Raw genomic sequence first — 20,718 nt, 5'->3', positions numbered from 1 at the left:
AAAAAAAAAAAAAAAAAAAAAAAAGCCTGGTTCCTTTGAGGAACTGAAATAATTTTTTTAGAGCTGGAGTATAGAAATCAAGTGAAGAGAGTAGTAAGAGATGGGAATGCAGAAATTGAGACCAGATCATGAAGAAATTGGAAAGCTTTGTTAAGAAGACAGCATGATAATTAAGAACCTAGGACCCTGCAAGCTTAAATCCCAACTCCACCATCCTAGCTCAATTATCTTAAGCCAGTCACTTAACCTAATTAATTCTTAAGCTCCCTTTCTAAAAAGGGGAATAATACAGAGTTTTCTTTATCTTAAGGGTCTTGGGAAATCATTGAGAGGTTTTAAGCAGAGGCCTGTTACGATTTGTATCTCAGGAAGAACTCTTTGGTGTACAAGGTGGAAAATACATCGTAGTAGGGTAAAAGTAGAAGTCAGGGGCCTAATTAGCAGACTATTATATAATCACTGGGGCTAGAGATTACTTTAGGCTCCAAGTATGTAGTAGCAGAGAAGGATGAGATAGAAATATTTATGGTGAGGAGCAGGCAGAACTTGGTGACTAAGGGTTGGAAATGAAAGAGGAGGGAGTATCAAAGATATTACTCAGGTTCGTGACCTGGTAGCTAAGAGGTCAGTGGTGACATCTGTGGAACCCAGGAAGGGGAGTAGATTGGAGTGGGAGGAAAGATCACGAGTTCACTTACAGAAATGTTGAATTTGAGATGCCTGGGCTCACCCAGAGAATGTCAGATAAAGAGTTAGATTAAGAGGTAGTGAAGCCCTGGGAATTGGCTGAAAGTCTGTGTTTTGATGGTCTGGAGGCATGGGGAGGGTGGCAGACAAGTTCTAGACTCAGAAGTAACCAGATCATCTTGTCTTCTTCCAGACACAGAGATTGACTGGAAGGCATACATGGCCCAGGTAGAAGGCGTCATCAATGGTACCTATGACTATACCCAACTGCAGGGTGACACCGGACCACTTGTGTGAGTGGGGTCAGGAAGTTCAGGGAGGATGTGAGGGGCTGGTTAGGTACTAGTCTGTGTGGCCTGACCCAGGCTCACATTTTCTCTCATCTTCCAGGTACCCAGCTGGTTTCGTGTACATCTTTATGGGGCTGTACTATGCCACTGGCCGAGGCACTGACATCCGCATGGCCCAGAACATCTTTGCTGTGCTCTACCTGGCCACCTTGCTGCTTGTTTTCTTGATCTATCACCAGACCTGCAAGGTGAATCCATGCTACCGGGGCTAGAGGGCCCCAGCCTGGGAGGGCTGGGTGGTGGGGATGGCTCAGGCTTGCTGAGCTGACCTTGTTCCTTACTGTGTTCACCCTTTAGGTACCTCCCTTCGTCTTTTTCTTCATGTGCTGCGCCTCTTACCGTGTCCACTCCATCTTTGTGCTGCGGCTCTTCAATGACCCAGTGGCTATGGTGCTGCTCTTCCTCAGTATCAACCTCCTGTTGGCCCAGCGCTGGGGCTGGGGCTGCTGCTTTTTCAGGTCAACACCTCTTCCTTCTGGCCCCCTCTCTCATTTTCTGCATTTCCATCTCTTCCCAATTTCCTGCAGCAGAGGGAGTAAAGGAGTAGCCAAGACAGCGTGGGCCACTCAGGGCTCTACAAAGCGAGTCCAGGATCTATAGAAAGTTTCTGCCCTGCCATCCCCCCACATACACACATGCCCTCTTTCCATCCTATCTTCCTCCCAGACAGCATTCATTGTTGGAATTAGTCCTTCACATTCTAAATACTTAGTTTATGCTTATTTGCATATAGTAGGCATAGAGACTATGTATCTGGCCCCTGCCTACTCCAGGCTCTTCCCTTCAACAGTTGTGAGTGTAGGTCCCATCCTGGAGTTTGCTGGCGTGGCGGCAGGAGGAGGTTGCTGTGGTGATGGTGGGAGGTATGTCTTTGGGTGTTGTGTGCACGGCCCTGGGGCTGATCTCCACCCTTCCTCTCCCCTGCTCACCCCAGCCTGGCAGTCTCTGTGAAGATGAATGTGCTCCTCTTCGCCCCTGGGTTACTGTTTCTTCTCCTCACGCAGTTTGGCTTCCGTGGGGCCCTCCCCAAGCTGGGCATCTGTGCTGGCCTTCAGGTACCCCCACCTCACCCTTCCTCTTTCTAATCAAGGAGAAGCCACTTGTCTTGATTGAGGGGATCTATCCTTGAGACTCCCTCAAAGCCAAGAGACAGGGTTTTGGAGTTGATCCTGAGCTAGGAAGCTACTATCTCTAGGCTATAGTTTCCATAGCTGTAAAATAGGGTATTACATTTGATGGTCTCTGAGAGCTTTTTTATTTTTTTAATTTTAAGTTTTTTTTTTTTTTTTTTTTTTGAGACGGAGTCTCGCTCTGTCGCCCAGGCTGGAGTACAGTGGCGTGATCTCCGCTCACTGCAAGCTCTGCCGCCTCCTGGGTTCACGCCATTCTCCTGCCTCAGCCTCCTTAGCAGCTGGGACTACAGGCGCCTGCCACCGTGCCCGGCTAATTTTTTTGTATTTTCAGTAGAGACAGGGTTTCACTGTGTTCACCAGGATGGTCTCAATCTCCTGACCTTGTGACCTGCCCGCCTGTAATTTTAAGTTTTGAGATGGGTTCTTGCTGGGTTGCCCAGGCTGGTCTCAAATTCCTGGGTTCAAGCAATCCTCCTGCCTTGGCCTCCCAAAGTGCTGGGATTACGGGCATGAGCCACCCTGCCTGGCTTCTGAGAGCTTTCCTTGCTCTGCCCATTTATGACTTGGTGAATCCACACCTTAAAGCATTGTTAATGACTTCCCTCCTGAGCTTCTTTGGCCCCAGGCACTGGCCTGAGGTGGGGGCAGGGGGCGTGGTTTTCCTGCTATTTCTGGTGGGAATTGGGGAACCTCTGAGGCCTACATCCCAGTCCCACACCCCTCAATGAGTAGCGTGAAGGCTGGTCATTGGGAACGGGCCTTGGCAGCTCTGCTGACATCACACCGACCCTCAGGTGGTGCTGGGGCTGCCCTTCCTGCTGGAGAACCCCATCGGCTACCTGTCCCGCTCCTTTGACCTTGGCCGCCAGTTTCTGTTCCGCTGGACAGTGAACTGGCGCTTCCTCCCGGAGGCTCTCTTCCTGCATCGAGCCTTCCACCTGGCCCTGTTGGCTGCCCACCTCACCCTGCTCCTGCTGTTTGCCCTGTGCAGGTGGCACAGGTGAGAAAAGGTGGTAGTGCCGTGGGCAGAGTTGGGGGAAGGAGTGAAGGGCCTAAGCCTTAGGGGCTGCTTGGGGGAAGTGTCAGTTAAACTCATGGGGTGAGTCTAGAGTTTGACTCACAATAGGGGCTTGATAACTGTCTGAATGGCTTTTCCCCAGGACAGGAGAAAGTATCTTGTCGCTCCTGAGGGATCCCTCCAAAAGGAAGGTTCCACCCCAGCCCCTTACACCTAACCATATCCTTTAAATTGTGGGAAGGTAAGTCTTGCCCTCTCTAGGTGCTGACAGAGTCCTGGTCAGGTATCCCCTGACAGCTGGTGACCTGGGTGAGGAAAGGGGACCCCAATCATAGAAGTCCTATTCTGCACCACTGTGCTGAGCACTTCACATATTGAGGTATATTTTGATTCTTAATTCTAAATACGAGCTACTCTTACAAGTACCTCTCCCTGGTACTATCATAAGAGATTCACATATGTTCTAACATTTAAAGCTCACAAGAGACTCTGAGATAGGGAGGTACACTTACATTTACTATTTTCCTTTACAGATGGAAAAAATAAGACTTCATGAGGTTAAGTAACTTACCAAGGTCACACAGCCAGTACGTTAGGGGTTCAAACCTACAAGGCCTTATGGCCCCAGGTATTACTCTCCATATTCCATATTCTGTTGAGGAGCAGATCCAGAGAGGTTAATAAACTTGTCCAAAGGCATGCATCAAGGAATGGCAGAGCCGGGGGCTATGTGACCTAAAAACTATTGCCCCTCTGTTTTGGGATAGCCCCCAACTCACACACTCCTGCCCTTGGCCTTGACCACCGCATACAGATTGTTTCTACCCTCTTCACCTCCAACTTCATTGGCATCTGCTTCAGCCGCTCCCTCCACTACCAGTTCTATGTCTGGTATTTCCACACACTGCCCTACCTCCTGTGGGCCACGCCTGCACGCTGGCTCACACACCTGCTCAGGTACCAGCTGGGACAACCTGGGGAGTGGGAAGGGATAGGGAGTTCCTGTTGGGGGTTTATGTCTAGGGCATGCTGCTGGTCTGCAGGCCTTGAAACTAGATAAAACGTGGAGCCTGTTTCTCATCTCCAGGTTGTTGGTGCTGGGGCTCATCGAGCTCTCCTGGAACACATACCCCTCCACATCCTGCAGCTCTGCTGCCCTGCATGTATGCCATGCTGTCATCCTGCTGCAGCTCTGGCTGGGCCTGCAGCCTTTCCCCAAGAGCACCCAACACAGCAAGAAAGCTCACTGAAATCCACCCCTTTCCCTCCAGTCCACTCTCAGGACCTGGGGTGGGATGGACTCTGTGCCCTTCCAAATAAACCTTGCTAAGTCCACCTCTGTGCAACCTACTTGGAGGTAGGGGCAACTGATGCCTGGTCCAGGCTGTGAGGGACATGTGTGGGACAGATAAAGAATTCACTCAAGCAGTCCTAAGAGGCACTTTATTGCATAGGATTTGGGGACTGTGGCTCTCTCCCCTTCCACTGTGCTGCAGGGAGCTCAGAGGATGGAGGGGAGGGTGTGTGGGGTGGGAGGAGCGGGAGAGAGCACAGGCAGGCACTTCTTGTGGGGGCAAGAGGGCTCTAGGGAGGGAGTAAGAAGCAGTGGGGGACAGGCTGGCACCAGCCTACACCTTCCCAGCACCAAGAGGCCAGTCCTGGGCGGCAGTGTCTAGTGTGTTGGGTGGGGCGCCAACCCAAGCAGCAGCGGGCAGCCTTCACACGTTTGCTGGGCTGTAGCACAGCAGGTGTAGCTGCAGGTTCTGGTCCCAGTGGCGCAGTAGCAGGAAGAGCCCCCGGGCTGCGGCCTTGAGGGCGGCCAGATCAAGGCCGTCAGGCAAGTGCTGGGCCCGCAGCCAGCAATCAGCCTTGGCTGCTGTCAGTTCCCACTCGCCAAAGGCAGCAGCGCATCGGTGCTCTAGCCAGGCGAGCGCCACGGCAGTGGCCCAGGTCCGGCCCCGCAGGTCGGTGCCGCCCAGCCCTTCCGCCCCCTCTGAGGCCTCGGTATCTGAGCCCCGCCCACTGTCCACCTGGCCCGGACCCTCGGAGCCCGAGCTGGGGGACGGGCTGCAGGAGGCTGTGGCACTGTCACCCTGACCAACACCAGGGCCTAGAAGTGCCCAGGGCAATGAGGCCGAGGTGGGGCTGAGGCTGGCACGGTGCACGGCAAAGGGCGAGGCGCGGCAGAGGCGCTCCTGCGAGATGCGCACAGCGGCACAGAAGGGCGCGTCCAGGCGGAAGGAGCCTGGTGCCTCCTGCAGCCGCACCTGAGGAGAGAGGAGGTGGGGGGAGAAGCGAGCTTAGACAGCGCCTGGCCCCGGCGGCGCCACCCTCCACCTCCCGAGTCCTCACCAGGGGCAGGTAGTCATGGTCGATGCCTTCACTGTTGTTGGCCTGGCCCAGGTCAGGTCTACAGAGTTTGTGACGGCGGCCCAGGCTAAGCCGAGAGGGAGGACGGGGAGGTGGGCGGCGAGGACCTTCCATGGGAGTGGCAGCGTCCTCCAAAGCACACTTGGAGTTGCCATTTCGGTCCGAGTCCCAGGCGCCTGCTGGAGAGCCTCCCTGAAGTCCTGCAGTGGGGATCATCAGTGCCAGCGGGTGGTCTCTAAGTCCAAGTGCCCCTACCCTTTCCCTACCTTTAGAGTAGACAACAGTGGGCGGAGGAGCTGCATCTAGACGGCTGTGAGCGGCAGGAGGGGTTCCTGGGGGCTCAGCTGGCTCTGCAGGGGCACAGGGGACAGGAGTCAGGTTTGTCCAGGAGAGTGGCCAGTGAGGTGAGAGCTGCTCCTGAGAGGTCACCAGAAGAGGCCCCTACCTGAGCTGCACACCTGCAGGACCCCAGGCAGGACCTCCCTAGTGGTAGCATCCACAGCTACAGGGCAAGTGAAGCAGGAAGGGGCAGAGCTGACCTTACTTGTCTGAAGGGCTCGAAGCCAGCACCTCCGGGCATGGCCTGTGGAACCAAGGAGCGGTCTGTGGAACCCTTACCACCCACCCTCTACAGAGGGCTCATAGAAAAAATTGCAGTGTTCTCCCCAGCTTCTCCCTCTATCGACTTTAACAGAGTAGATTGCCTTGCTAGGCCCAGAACCAGCTCAGACTCCCCGACTTTGACAAGAAGTGGTCAGGCTGAACCTTCAACCCGTAGCAGAACAAGGGCCCCCTGGCTGCCCAGAATTCAGCACTCTGGACACCACCCAGAGGAAGCACCTTTTCTTCCACCTATTTCTGCACTAACAGAACTTGGAAATATTCTCTCTTCGTGATCCAGTGTGGTAGCCACTAGTCACATAAGACTATTGAGTACTTCAGCTGTGGCTAGTGCAACTGAGGAAATGAACTCTAAGTATTTTCCTAAATGACAAAGATTTGTTTTAATGTGTGGGTGCTCTGAATCATTACAGGATCACATTGCCCTCTGAGCTGGCTGCTAGGAAGCTTGTCAGTCCTGGATCCGATCCTTGCAAGAGTGTATCACCTCACAGCATGCACCTTTAATATAATATAACCTCATTCTCAGTTTCCTTTTATTTTTACTTTTTCCCATTGCCCTGCTTAATTTTTTATCTTGTCTGTCATGAGCCTCAAATCCTTTGTGATGAAAGTGAGGTATGGAGAGTGACCAAACACACAGACCTCTACCTTTGCTGCTTTTAGCCCATGCCTTTGGGCCCTGACTGGACCCATGAGCCACTCACCCCGGTCTGCTGTGGTCTCGGCCCCTCCTCGGAGGGCCAGCTGCTCATTGTCCCGGACCACAGAGGCTGCTGTCAGCCGATGGAGTGCTTGGTCCCAAGCAGCTTCTCTTACAGGAGGTGAGGGAGGCTGTGAGCCATCTCCAGGTCCCCACAGTGTCTCCAGCCCAACACCCACCTCCCAGCACATAGGCTGCTCCCCACACAGGCCCCGGATCACCACATGGCAGCGTGGAGCCTGGGGAGGCACTGCCGGAGGGGCCGACTCCCCACTGGGAGGCACAGCCGTGAATAAGAAGGGTGGTTCCATCAGCATGTCCCAGTCCAAGGGGGCTGGGGAGAGCAGGCTTCCTGGGAAGGCAAGACAGGGGCATGAGCAGAGTGGTCCTCTGGGATTTACCTCCCCAAGGCGTCCTTGGTGTCAGGGAAACCAGCTCCCCATCCAACACTTACCTGAGTCATCCAGGCCTTGTCCCAATTGTTGGCCTGGCTCAGGACTTGGGCCATCTAGTATTGCACCCAAAGAGGGTTTCCGAGGTCGGCCGGGGACTTGGTTTGCCCGGCCTGGAGGTGAAGAGAGGCTTCGGCCAGCCAGAGCCGCTCTGTGCTGACGGCCCAGCACCTCAGTACTCAAGGCCCCCACCTGCAATGTGAGATATGGGGGCCACTGGTCAAGGAATGCAGAACCCCTGACCATCATACATGGGTGCACAGCTGGCCCATGCCCCTTGTCTGAAACCCTGGGTGGCCACTCACCACCTTGAGGAGAAAGGCCAAGTTCCTTATGGCCTATAATGACCTCTGGCCTTGGCCCCTTCCCAGTGTCATCCCATTCCACTTCCTATTTCCCACTTGTGGTTGTTGCTTGTCTCTGTTTTCGTTTATGTCTTCTCCCTCTCTGCATGACTACCTTGTGCTTATTCTTCCAGATATGGCTCTGACTTTCCTGAGTCCCTCAAGCGGAGTTAGTCACCCTGACTTTAAGCCCCCATACTACATGTCCTTGTGCTCATCACTGGTTGTTACATGGTATTATCATTGGGGATTTACCCACCTTTCTCTCTAGCTAGACTTAATAGTAAGCTCCACATAATGTCTGGCACACAGCAGGTGGTAAATAAATATTTGCTGGATACAAGGTGAATGAATGTGGGTTGGATCATACCTTGAATGGAGCCGGTGTGGGTGCAGGCAGGGGACAGGAGCGGGAGCCTGCAGGTTCTCCCCAGGCCAGACTGCGGCAACCTTGCTGAGAAGGGGGCTCCAGGGGAGCACTACCTTCGGGGGAGCCAGGGCCCTGGGAGCCTGGGGACTCACTGCTGCCTGTGGAGCCTGGGCCTGGCTCGGGGCTGGCAGAGCAGTGGGTGAGCACATACTGCTCCCGAATGTACGAGGACTGGAAGATGCGGCGCCATATGGCTGTGTCAGAGGAGGGGTTGGGTCCAGGATCCGTGACTGGGTCTGTCAGAGCATCAGTACCTGCTGGGAGGCAGTAGAATGGACCCCAGCCCTGACCCCTCCCAGTACCCACTCCAACATAGCCACACACATACACCTGGGCACTCACTCCGCTCCAAGTCCCCGGCAACCCATGGGCTGGACAGTTCTGCTGACACGGTGCCTGTTCCCAGTGGCTCCGAGGTGCCAGTGGGCTCAGTGCCAGGGCTGGCAGCAGATGGGGCCTCTTCTGGGGATGGAAACACGGACCCACCCAAGCTCTGCCAGCCAGGCTCTTGGCCCTAGAGAGAGTATTATTGGGAAAAAATTAGCTGCAGTTATATGCTACCTCTTTCCAAACAGGATTTTTAGATGGCTTATATAGCAAGAGGCAACAAAGCTAATAAACCAGAAACAAAAGACCAATACTAAAGAAGGAGGAAGCAAACATGTTCACCGTAAGGCTTAATAGAGCTGCTGGGAAGCTGAGCTTTAAGTTTGGCCCTGAGATCCCTGGCAGCCAGGCAAAAAAAAAAAAAAAAAAAAAAAAAGTCTATTATACAGCTCTCATGATCAAAAAGGAGGAAGTATGCATAGTTCTTCTAAAGAGATAAGGCTTTTCATTAAAAAATAACTACCATGTCTCCAGCTCCTACTGTGTCAAGTGTCCTGCCAAGACTACTCACTTTATGACCCCTGATGACAGCCACCTGTGAACAACATCATTTCCATATGAGGAAATGGGTCAGTGAGGTGAAGTGACTTGCTCAAATCAAATGGCTGGCAAGTGACAGAGCTGGGATTAGAGATTGCGCCTAGGTTATGCTCATCCATAACTGCATGTCCCAGAAAATACATTGGCTGGTGCTTTCTGTAGGGAACTATGTGAAGCCTTGAGCAAGCCTTGACAGAAACCTCATAGTAAATGTGGGTGCTGTTTTCTGTGGCTGTGTGCTTTAATGACCTTGGGTAAAAAATCAGGGGCAACACTTTGCAGGACAACTCAGTGGAAGACCCCATGAAGGCGGCAGGGTGTGGTCATCTTGGGGGACCCAGTGTGATCTCTGTGGAGCCCTAGGGGATAGTAGAGGAGCTTGGTAGAGAGAGGCACAGAGAATGGAAAAAGGGTTTGGAAGAGATGCGGGGACTTCAGCCATCCCAGGCCCCCCTACCACACCCTAGCCCCCCTACCATACCCTAGCCCAGGCCTACCCCTGGTGGGCAGGGCCGGAAGCCATCCACCCTGAAGAGTGAGCAGTAACCGAGGAGCTGGTCCCCAGGGTAGAGTGCTGGGATCTCCCGGGGGGTCAGCAGTGCCTCCACGGTGTCGGGCACAAACCAGTCCACAGAGATATCACTCAGGGCAGGCTCCAGTGCCTTCCGCAGAGCCTGCACCAGCTGTGGGGTGGCCAGAGGGAGGACATGGGAGGGAAAGAGGTGTCATACAGCCAGACACAGGAGGAAGGCCGCCCTTCCCTTGATGCCATCTGCCCAGCCCCTGAGCTGATGGGGCACAGGTTCAGGCTGGGGTCAGGAGAAGGAATGAGGGTAGGAGCAAGCAGGGGGCCTGAGTGCTCAGTTCTCAGGATTTGGTCTGTCTCCTGGCCTGAGCTTTGCCACATGGATGGGGCAGGACTGTGAAGATGAGGCTCAGTTCCAGGACTAAATGAGATTCAGAGGGTGGTCAGAGACAGTGTCCCGACACCTTTGGCCTTCACAGCACCGACAGCTCTTCCCTGGTGGAGTGGGGAGAAGGCCTGGTGAGGGCGCCAGGAGCCCCCATGGCCTGCCTGAGTTCTGTTTCAGACTTGATGTGTAACTTGGAAGAAAAACTTTCAGGTGTAGGGAACAGGGCCCAGGCTCAAGCTCACCATGGGCTGCAGCCTCTGCCCAGGCCTCAGGAAGTAGGCCTGGCCCCTGCTGAGGGCAGATAAACCCTGGAGCAGCTGGTGGCAGGTGGGCCCCAGCCCAAAGGAGAAGCATCTGATGAGGGAAAGGAAGCAGCTGTGATCTTCAGGAGCCCCTTGTGGGGGCTCAATCTTAGGCATCTGGCTCTGCCCATCCCATACCTGGCTGTCCCCCTGTGCCACCTCATGAGCTCCAGGGTTCGGTGGGTAGTGGCAGCCATGGGTGAGGCAGCAGTGAGCAGGAACAGCTGCCGAGGGTAGGCCCTGTGCTGGGGCTGCCCCATGGCCCAGTCCAGAGCAGCCAGCACGTCTGGAGGCCCGCTCGGAATCTTCAGGGTCTCAATGGTCTCACAGATCAGCTGCACAGCGTCCTGGAGAGAGAAGGCACAGGCTGGGACGCACTGGGCTGAAACCTCTATGTAAGACCCCCAGAATCCCTGGACCACACTCACATCACTGCAAGGCCGGCTCTCTGGGAAGAGTGGCTGCACCAACGTCCCAAACACGGCCAGGTTGATAAGCGTCTGAGGCGGGAGGGACTTCACAGCCAAAACAATGGCATCCTGTGGAGAGCCAGGGAGCGCGGCATGAGGCCGGCCCCATGGGCCCTGATAGAGAGCAAGGGAAGCCAGATGGCTGCCTTATCCAGGCTGTGATTCAAATGAGAGGCTGTGGTAACCTGGGAGAGGTCCTGGATGTTAGGGAAAGCCTCTGTGCCAGTGAGTCCCCGAGTGTGTGTGAGAGACTCTGTGTGGGACTCTGGAGGTATACATGAAACTTGAGTCTCCCCGTGATTGGAGTGACTCCCTGTGACTGAGTGCGAGTCTATGTATGAGAGGCTCTTGGAATCCTGGAGAGACATGTGTGTGCGTGAATATGAGCAAGAGAGCGTGACAGTGTCTGTTTGGCGGTTGCAGCAAGGCTGCTCTCTACAGGAATCCCCTGAGGAGTTGCCACCTGGCTCCTCTTTGGAAGATGGTGTTTGAAGCAACAAGGTAACTCCTGGCTTCAAGAGGCTGCCCCCAGCCCACCACAGACCTACTGCCCCACCCCACCCCCAGGCCTGCCCACACCACACCCGCACGGGCCTTGTGTGCCGCGCTGCTGCCATCCAACAGGAAGAGTAGCTCCCGAGTAGCTGTCCCCAGGTGTCCGGGCTTGGAGCTCAGGTCCGGGCAGAAGCTCAGCACCAGCACAGGGTTCAGCAGGATGTCCTTGTGGAAGCGTCGCTGCAGGAACCACACCTGAGCAGGGGAGTCCCAAATCAGCCTGGGCAAGGCTTAGTGCTACTTTGTTGAGGCTGGACAGTGGGACTGGTTCTGGGGCCTTTTTCTGTCTGATCCACCCAGAGGGGACATCTTTTTGTAGTAATTAGAATAAAGGCAGGGGCAAAGGCTGGTGGCTGTCTTCTGTTTATATCAGACCTAGCCTCCATCCTCTGAGACACACCCCAGAAAGATTCACATCGGCCCTCCAGTGACAGTACTCATCTGCCCTCTGTGATGGGGGGTGGCAGCTGTGGAGGGATCTTGCTGAGAAAGAGGCCTCCCCGTGCCCATCCCAATGTGAGCCTGCTTGCCTGCTCCTTGTGCACAAATGCAGCCAAGGCCGGGGGCCAGGCCAGGCTCCTATGGCAGTACCTGCCGGTCCCCATCACTGTCCCTTCGCTGTAGCCTCTGGAAATCTCGGCGGGCCCTTACCCGGGCCTCATATTCTGCTGAGCTCAGGCTGCCGCCCTCCAGCATCAGGTGTGGCTGATGGGGCTCTGAGAGGAGAGGACACAATTCTGTCAAGGAAGTCCCTGCCTCTGGACCCCAAGTGCCCAGTTTCACTGTCTGGGAGGAGCCTGCAGGTCCAGCCTTCCTACACCACAGGCTCCGCCCTCACAGATGACTCAGTCCATCTGGCTGGGGCCCAGAAACCTGTACTTGAGAAATGCTTCCCCCATTCATACAGAAGCAAGTCAGGGGTGACCCACGGTGTGTCCCAGTCTCTCACCACTGGGGTGTAGCAGGATCTCCAAGGCCCGGTCACAGTGGTGGCCCTCTGCCAGTGTGACACAGATGGTGGCTGCAGAGCTGGCATGAGGGGGGGCATCTGCCCGCAGGGCATGAGAGGGGCTCTCCAGGCCTGAGGGACACAGAGGCAGGAAGGGGAGATGCAGCCATCACACCTTCCCAGGGACAGCAACTGTTGGCAGGGGTCATGGCTGATTCAATCAGCTCTCAGAGTCTGATCTATAGGGGTCAGATGAACGAGGGAGGATGTGCCTGCTTTCATGGGCAGGGAAGTAGATTCCAGCTGGGTTTCTGGCTGGTTGAAGAGTCATGCATCAGCCAGGTGCTGATTTAGCATCCACCCCCCACCTTCTGCATAAGGAAAAGCTACTTCCTCATGGGTACTGGTCCCATTGTAGTATCTCTCTTCCCACTGGGGGGTGAGATGAGATATAAATAAATTACCTTGATAAAATTAGGGGTGTGTGTGTTAGGTAGAGGTGACCAGGGGATGCTCCCACTGCTAACCCAGATGTTCTTGAGGCTTGGGTCCCTGTCTTTTTGTCCTGTGTCCCTCCTATCCCTGAGCCTTATTTCCTTTCCAGTCACTACAGTGGGAGGAGTGGGCATCTGAAAAGAGGGCAGGCCAGCCAGATGTACCCACCTGCAAGCAGGCATGGCCCAGTCACCAGCATCTCGAAGGAGAAGGTATATGGGGCAGGGCATCGGGCAGGGCCTGAGAACACGTCCTGAGGGGCAGCTGGCTCCTCCCACGCCAGCCCTTCCTCCTGAGGGCTGCCCACCCCGAAGCAGCTGGTGGGGCTGGAAGGGAGCACGAGGAGGGTCACTGGGCCATCGTGAAGGCCCCTAACCCCTCCGGCTGACTGGCCCCAGCCCTTCCTCACCCTTCCCATCCCCTGGGGTACCCTGCCAATGCCCCCTCACCCGCACTAGACCCAGAGAAGCCGAGGGAGGGACGAAGAGAATCACCATAGGCCCAACCTGTCGTCACAGAGCCCCGGAGGCCTGGGGGGCCCCGGCGGGCCTGGCGGGGCCAGTGGGGTGAGCACAGTGGGCAGGGCCACATGCAGCACCCCGTCAGGCCTTGAGGGCAGCTCCCGGCTGCTGTGCAGGGTCACCGTCATGGTGCCAGCCGCGGCGATAAGGCCTGTGGGCAGCACCAACGTGGACCGGGCCTGGGCCAGATCCAAGACAAGATGACCTATGATGGGTGAGAAATGGGGTCAGAGCATGCTGGGAGCAGAGAAGAGGGAGGAAGCTAGAGGTGGGAGCAGGCATCGGGTCAGGGAGCCTGGGCAAAGGGGACTTTGCGTGTTGGCACTAGGCTAATGCATTGGTGACACAGGATGGAGGCATGAGATGAATGATAGCAGGAGAGGCAGACTAACTGTGGAAAGATCTGGCTGTCATCAGGCAAGAGCTCAGTGACATCCTTGCTAATGGAAAGCTGAAGAGAAGGGGCCATGTCCACTCTCAAGGCCCTGGGAATACCCACACTCTCTGCCCCTCTCCCCCTGCCTGCCTCTTTCCATTCAGCCCTTGGCCACCATCCCTTGTGGATAGACATCTCCCTGTAGCCTGGGACCCCACTCTGCTCATAAATCTCCTGCTCATGAACCATCAGGAGCTCCCCCATTGCCCACTAAGGTGGCTCCAGAATTATCTATTCCTCCCAGGCAGGAGGAACAAAGAAGCAGGAAGCAGGCTAGAGGACATAAAGCTCCATTTGCACACTGCACTCACTGTTTTATTTAGCTCCTAGGTTTCTTTGGGGACTCGTGGGGCTGCTAAAGGAATAATGACCAGCCATGTACAGTGGCAGCTGTGTACACCACCGACGTGGTCTGGCCCCAGCCCACCTTCACAGCCCTACTGTACCTCACTTCCTCACAATGACCAATTGTTCATCCTTTCAATAAATACTTGCTGAATAACTGAAGGGAAGAAAAAGATGGAAAGAGAAAAAGAAAAAGGCTTCCATTCCAGCCAATTGACATAGTGGAGAGAGCACAGCATCAGGTTTTAAGTATCAGCTCTGTGACCTCTAATTGAGTCCTTTGGCAACTGTCTTGTTCTGAGGAGCCTGTTTCCTCATCCATAAAGTGGGGATCATAATAACTCTGTGATTGTGGGGAGGAACAAATGAGGTATGCAAAGCACCCAACATGTAAGTCAGTGACCCCAGCTATGACTTTCAACCCCCATAACAGGAGGGAGGGGGATTATCGCCCTTCCATCCCTCATAACAGGAAGAAGCCAGCATTACCCACTACTCAGGATTCAAATGAGGTGATACTAGCAATTGCAAACTGTAAATCACTGTAAACATGAAGCATTTTATTGTCATTACCCACTATAACCTACTTATAAGCATTTGCTTATACTGTTGCCCCTACCTTCCACCTAACTGAGTCCTACCCTTTCTTGCAGACAAATGCTGGCTCTCCCTCCTTCTGGAACATTCCTGGGGCCTCACCCCAGAGCTCACTCTAGCCTCTAACCATGAGCCTCCCAACCTGCTGGGCTTATGCCAGCTCTCAACACCACCAGATTCTGTTCCTCTTCTTACCTGGATTGTAAATCCCATGGGCAGGAATCAAAGGCATGTATGAATGAATCAATGAAAGAACCAGGTGCAAACACAGCACACAGCACAGGGCTGGGCTTCTGTCCCTTCCCCAGGCACTCGCTGGGTCTCATAGTGCCAGGTTCTGTGTGAGGTGCTGGGATTTGGAGATGCTCCAGCGGGGAGACAGACAGGCAGATCTGTGACAATGACTCCCCCTGTAAGTGCCATAATGGAGGGGGCACAAAAGGCTGGGGAGCCAGGCAACAGTGCAGCTAATTATTTGTGGGGGAGTCAGGGAGAGTTTCCCAAGGAGTGACGTTTAGTGGATCTTAAAGGACAAGTAGGAATTTGCTCAATAGAAGATGGGAAGACAGAGCACAGAGGTAGGAAGGGACCTGTCAGTCAGTGTGGCCAGTGGCGGTGGTACCTGGTGTGTGGGATCGCGGGGAGAGGGATGGAATGGGGTGAGACTGAGGGCCTTGGCTGCTAGGCACAGGAGTCTACACTTGAACCACTGGCCCACGCGGGACCTGGCTGAGGTGTGCAGCCTAAAAAAGTAAGGGGGCGGAGGGGACCCGCTGGGGAGAAGGCTCCCTTTGCAGCCCCCTAGAGAGACCCGTCTCCTGGGCTATAAGGGCTGCTGGCGCCCCCGCAAGCCCTGTGCTGCCTGCTGTGTCTGTCTCCCTGGCTGTGAACCTCAGGGTCATGTTCTCCCAGCACCTGGCACAGGTCAGGTGCCCAGCCCACGACTGTTGAATACGAGGATGAGCCAATGAATGCACAAGGCAGCGCCTGGAGGAAGGCGGGGGACGGGCGTAGGCCGAGCAGGTGCGGGAGCCTGAGCTGCGCCGGGCCTTCAGGAGCGCAGGTGCGGGAGCGTCGGACTCACCCTGCGCGCAGCGGCGGGGCGTCGGGGTCCCCAACCCGGGGCCCAGAGCGCGGCAGCAGGCGGCCTGCGAGCGGCGCCGACTCTGCAGCTGGAAGGAGACGCGCCGTCCGGCGGCCTCGGCCTCGAAGCCGGACACCACCTCGGCCTCGGCCAGCGGGTACACGAACACGCCTGCGGAGGGCGGCGGGAGGTGGCGTCTGACCCCGCCCGGTTCACCCCCCGCCCCGCCCGCGCCCCACCCGGGCCTCACCGTCCACCGGGTGCGGCTGCGGGTTGCGGTAGGTGAGCCGGGCCCGCACGCTGAGGCAGGGGCCGTTGGCGCAGGCCCGGACCCAGGAGTCCGTGAGCGGCAGCGGCGTCCAGCTGGAGGGGCAGTACAGGCCGGGCATGGCGCCGGGAGGCCGGCTCTACGCGAACCGGCCCGGGGAGCTGGGCGCAAGGTGACGGGGCGCCCACCCCGCGCTCCAGAGGCCAGCGCGAGAGTCTCACTCCAACGCCCGGACGGGGCCTGTCGGGGCGCGAGGCCGAGCGGGGGCTCCTGCGGGCGACAGGTGGCGGGGGAGATAAGGGCGCGGAGGGCGTGGAGGTGAGGGGGGCATCCTCACGCGTTACCTGGTCAGCCGGGCCGCGGAGGGTTAATGATTAACGCGCGCTCGGGCGCCCAGCAGTCCCGCCGAGGCTCCCCCGGGGGTGGGGGCGGTCACAGCTGTTCCACCGCCCGCTCCCACCTCGCTGCCACCCCCGTACCTGCCGGCCCCCCGGGGCTCCCCGCGGCCGCCAGCTGTCGGAAGCGGCGCGGGTGGAGATGGAAGATGCTCCGGGAGGGCGGAGGTTTAAAGGGCCCGAATTCCACCCCCCGAGGCCTCTGGCCCGGCGAGGGACGGCGGGGGCAGGGTGGAGGGGGCGCCGAAAGGGCCTCGGTCTTTCTCTCCCTGGTGCCTCATCCGACCGGGGTGCTGGCTGGAGTGGAGGGGTTAAGGGTGGGAAGAACGAGCTGGGAGAGCGAAAAGAGGGGTTCTTCGGGAGGCAAGCCCGGGAGAGGTGTCGGGCCAGGGGAGAGTCCATGGGAGCCGCCAGGGCATCGCTTCCCACCCCGGCAGAGCTGATGTGGGAGGAGGGGGCACCTGCAGTCGCCGCGGCCCGCGCAGGGGATGCCGCGGGCTGGCTCTGGGGATCGCCCCCCTCCCAGTGGCAGCCTCAGCCTCACCGTCGCGTCCTCCGCGGATTTCTAGGCGCCCACGGGATCCGTGTGGTTAGTGCCGCCTCTGCGTCCCGGGTGGCCCTGGGTCCCGGCACCTGCCGGCCGCCAGCTAGCGACTCTGGCTGCAGCGGCTCTGAGTCCCCGCAGGGGCGCGGGCCCTGCCGGCGGTGGTCCCGCCCCGGTTCTGAGAGGCCGCCCCTCCAGCCTGCCGTAGCCCCGCCTGCTGCTGCTGCGGCGGGGCTGGCGCTCCCCCCTCCCTCGGGCGAGGTACCGCCTCCGCGCCAGCCGCGGCAGCCGGAGCCAGACTGGGCACCGCAGTGCAGGGACCGCGTTCCCGCCGCCGCACGGATCCCCGTCACTGCGGGACCGAGGCCTCAGAGACCCCACCCTTTCCATTCTTCAGGAATAAGGCGTCCTGCAAGTGCCACCCGCACTGCCGCGACCCCAGCTATCCAATGGGACGGCATCCCATTCCCCAGCCCACCCCACCCCCTGCCCTGGGTGGCTTCCCATCGCTGCAGAGACCCTCCCTCCTGACTGCAGCGAACCTCAGCCCCCCATCACCGTCACCGCAGGACTCTTCCCGCAAGAAGCCAGCCCCTTTCCTTTGCAAAGTGCTCTTCATCACCGCAGAAAACCTCCCCCATCCCTGCAGGTACTTTTAGTTCATGCAGCCACTCCAGTGACCACTCACTCCAAGCAGGGATTCTTCATCACTGCAGCGACCTCCTCCCACCCCCAAACAACCGGCCTTGGCATCGCTGCAGTGCCAACTACCCACTTCTGCTGGGGTGGGAGGGTGTGCACGATAGCTCCGTCAGCCTGTAACCCCTTGGTCTCTTCAGTTGTGCGGGTCTTGGGAGTGAAGCCTTCCAGCCTGAAGAGCCTTCTCATGGCTGCAGACCGCCCCCTCATAGCAGAGACCCCCACCCATCACCGCAGCGCCTGAAGAGAAAACATCTCTGCTTGTCAGAAGGGCCCCTTGTTATTGGCGGACTTTGCATGTGCTTGACAGTGTTATACTGTCAAAAACTAGGAAGGTCCGGTAAACCTCTCCCAGGACCCCCGAGGGAGAGTCTGAGAGCCCTGGGGAAGGGAGGGGAGATGACCATGTTTGGGGGTCATCCATGTAAGCTTTTTGACAGATGCCACACTGAGATTCTGCAGAGAGAGCTTGAGGAGAGCTGGGGGTGGACAGCCAGTAGGAAGTGGACTTTCAAGTGGGGCCCATGGTTCTCACTCTTCCGCATTAATTCTATCCTTCTGATTTCAACCACTATCACCAATGATCATCCCCTGGGGGGCTCCCTGCCTCCTTGAGCATCTGAGCCCTCAACCCCAACCATCTCCTTTTGCTCACCCCACTTAGCATGGTGGAGAGAACTCGACCTTTTCCCAGGGAATTTCATGGGTGGAAGGTGCACAGGAACGATATAGGGAGCACAGACACAGTCACATGGACCCAACACACAGGGAGCTCCAGTCGGGTCCTAGCCCTCTTTCCATACTGCCTGGGCCATGGTTCCATTCACCTCTCTCCCCCTTTCTCTACTGAGTGTGTTCTCAGCTTCATCCTGAACGAGGGTCCCTCTTTCAGGCCTAGGGAGAAGCAGTGGATGGGCTGATGGTCCCTCCAGGTGATCCAGGGCCTCAGGTAGGACCAGCCCTGGTCCTGAGGGTCTCACAAAGGTCCACGCAGTGGTCACCTTTCCACAAGCACCTTGTGCTCTGCCCCTTCTACAAATGAACCAAGAGCTACATGTAGCCCTTGGACAAACATGAGTTTGCAGACAGCAGTCATTAGGGAGGTCTCTGACACATGGAAATGGAAAAAGAGGTCCTTCTGTTTGGTCCTGAGGAGAGCTTGGATGTAAGACAGCCTCCCAGAAAGATAGCATCCCTATCAGAGACCAGACACACACATTGGCAGAAGCCACACTTTGCTGGAAAGCTGGACCAGCCCTGAGATCTTGCTAGGAAGGCCGCCTTAGCTGAGGCAAATGGAGGGAGAGACAGATGAATGGCTCCACAGAAAGCACAGGGTACTCTGCAGGCTGAGGGGCAGGGGGTGGGGAGTCAGTGCTGGCTGCCTGGAACCTGGGGTGGGGTAGTAAGAAGGGTCTCTGGTGTGTGATGTTCCCCTTCCCGAGTCCAAGTGATCTCATTGTTCAGTTCCCACCTATGAGTGAGAACATGCAGTGTTTGGTTTTCTGTTCTTGTGATAGTTTGCTAAGAATGATGGTTTCCAGCTGCATCCTTGTCCCTACAAAGGACACAAACTCATCCTTTTTTATAGCTGCATAGTATTCCATGGTATATATGTGCCACATTTTCTTAATCCAGTCTGTCACTGATGGACATTTGGGTTGATTCCAAGTCTTTGCTATCGTGAATAGTGCCGCAATAAACATACGTGTGCATGACGAGTTGATGGGTGCTGACGAGTTGATGGGTGCAGCACACCAACATGGCACAAGTATACATATGTAACAAACCTGCATATTATGCATATGTACCCTAGAACTTAAAGTATAATAATAATAATAAAAAAAGAAGGGTCTCTGAGGTCCAGCTGGAAGGCCCTCTGGTGGTGAGGCAGCAGCATGGCAGCCAAGGGCAGAAGGTGAGGGCACAGGACAGCGCAGGAACCATGTTCCAAGAGGAGATCCGAGGCCAGCCTGAGGGATAGCATGGAGTGGGCTATGTGGTAGTCATAGGAGTATAGATGATATAGATATAGATATAGATGATATAGATATATAGATACATTTTTTGAGACAGAGTTTCGCCCTGTCGTCCAGGCTGGAGTGCAGTGGAGCAATCTCGGCTCACTGCATGCAACCTTTGCCTCCCAGGTTCAAGTGATTCTCCTGCCTCAGCCTCCTGAGAAGCTGGGATTACAGGTGAGCACCACCATGCCCAGCTAATTTTTTGGATTTTTAGTAGAAACAGGGTTTCACTAAGTTGTCCAGGCTGGTTTTGAACTCCTGAGCTCAGGCAATCTGCCTGCCTCAGCCTCCCGCAGTGCTAGGATTACAGGCGTGAGCCACCTTCCCCAGCCCATAGGAGGATGTTGAGCTGAAAAGATTTAGCCTGTGCCTAGAAGAGTCTCACACTTCAGTGAAAAGGGCAGAGAAATATGCAGTTACAGTAGCTTGAGATAAGTGCTGCATTACAAGAGTGATGGATGTTATAAAAGCTTTTAACTGGTTGGCGGTGACTCACACCTGTAATCTCAGCACTTCGGGAGCCTAAGGCAGGAGAATCCCTTGAGACCAGGAGTTCAAGACCAGCCCAGGCAACATAGTGAGATCCCCATCTCTAATAAATAAATAAATTAATTAATTAATTTAAAAATTAGCCAGATGTGGTGGTGTGTGCCTGTAGTCTTAGCTACTTGGGAGGCTGGGACAAGAGGATCCCTTGAGTTCAGGAGTTCAAGATTACAATGACCTATATGATTGTACTTCATTGCACTCCAGCCTGGGCAACAAAATCAGACTCTGTCACTAAAAAAATTAATTAAGGCTTGGAATAGTGGCTCATGCCTATAATCCCAACACCTTGGGAGGCTGAGGCAGGAGGATCACTTGAGCCCAGAAGTTCAAGACCAGCCTGGGAAACATGGTAAAATCCCATCTCTACAAAAAATTTAAAAATTAGCCGGGTGTGGTGGCACATGCCTTGGGAGGCTGAGGTGGGAGGACTGATTGAGCCCAGGAGGTTGAGGCTGCAGTGAGCTGTGACTCAGCCACCACACTCCAGCCTGAATGACAGAGCAAGACCCTGTCTGAAAAAAAAGAAAAAAAAAAAA

The 20,718-nt window shown here is 55.9% G+C and overlaps 2 protein-coding genes across 5 annotated transcripts in view; one reads left to right on the top strand and one right to left on the bottom strand.

Moving 5' to 3' along the window:
* ALG3 (ALG3, alpha-1,3- mannosyltransferase) overlaps window positions 1-4,618 on the top strand; it is a 6,668-nt gene extending 2,050 nt beyond the window's left edge. For 2 of the 3 annotated variants that reach the window (XM_011981850.1, XM_011981852.1), the window contains exons 2-9: window positions 881-980; window positions 1,078-1,225; window positions 1,335-1,495; window positions 1,972-2,092; window positions 2,965-3,170; window positions 3,331-3,407; window positions 4,001-4,145; window positions 4,276-4,618. In XM_011981850.1, coding sequence (XP_011837240.1) covers window positions 881-980; window positions 1,078-1,225; window positions 1,335-1,495; window positions 1,972-2,092; window positions 2,965-3,170; window positions 3,331-3,407; window positions 4,001-4,145; window positions 4,276-4,438 — 1,121 coding nt within the window. In that variant the 3' untranslated portion in view covers window positions 4,439-4,618. The remainder of the gene's footprint in view (window positions 1-880; window positions 981-1,077; window positions 1,226-1,334; window positions 1,496-1,971; window positions 2,093-2,964; window positions 3,171-3,330; window positions 3,408-4,000; window positions 4,146-4,275) is intronic. The other variant, XM_011981853.1, reaches the window with a different exon arrangement.
* On the bottom strand, window positions 4,618-16,192 carry VWA5B2 (von Willebrand factor A domain containing 5B2). Of its 2 annotated transcripts, XM_011981854.1 has the most exons (19): window positions 15,954-16,192; window positions 15,704-15,874; window positions 13,227-13,446; window positions 12,889-13,046; window positions 12,226-12,357; window positions 11,868-11,992; window positions 11,316-11,471; window positions 10,680-10,790; window positions 10,390-10,598; window positions 10,192-10,303; window positions 9,533-9,718; window positions 8,451-8,622; window positions 8,049-8,362; window positions 7,337-7,526; window positions 6,887-7,234; window positions 6,004-6,141; window positions 5,825-5,908; window positions 5,541-5,758; window positions 4,618-5,455 (listed from the first exon to the last, which is right to left on the bottom strand). In XM_011981854.1, the coding sequence occupies exons 1-19, from the start codon at window positions 16,090-16,092 to the stop codon at window positions 4,907-4,909; spliced, it is 3,732 nt and encodes a 1,243-aa protein (XP_011837244.1). In that variant the 5' UTR covers window positions 16,093-16,192; the 3' UTR covers window positions 4,618-4,906. The 2 variants fall into 2 exon arrangements, with proteins under 2 accessions (XP_011837244.1, XP_011837245.1); XM_011981855.1 differs by lacking the exons at window positions 13,227-13,446; window positions 15,704-15,874; window positions 15,954-16,192 and adding an exon at window positions 13,170-13,208 and having other exon boundaries at window positions 8,049-8,365.
* Window positions 16,193-20,718: the final 4,526 nt, after the last annotated feature.

This window comes from Mandrillus leucophaeus, unplaced genomic scaffold, assembly GCF_000951045.1.
Source record: "Mandrillus leucophaeus isolate KB7577 unplaced genomic scaffold, Mleu.le_1.0 Scaffold231, whole genome shotgun sequence".
NCBI lineage: Eukaryota > Metazoa > Chordata > Mammalia > Primates > Cercopithecidae > Mandrillus > Mandrillus leucophaeus.
Note: the sequence above shows the minus strand (reverse complement) of the source record. Positions and strands in the feature narration are given on the sequence as shown.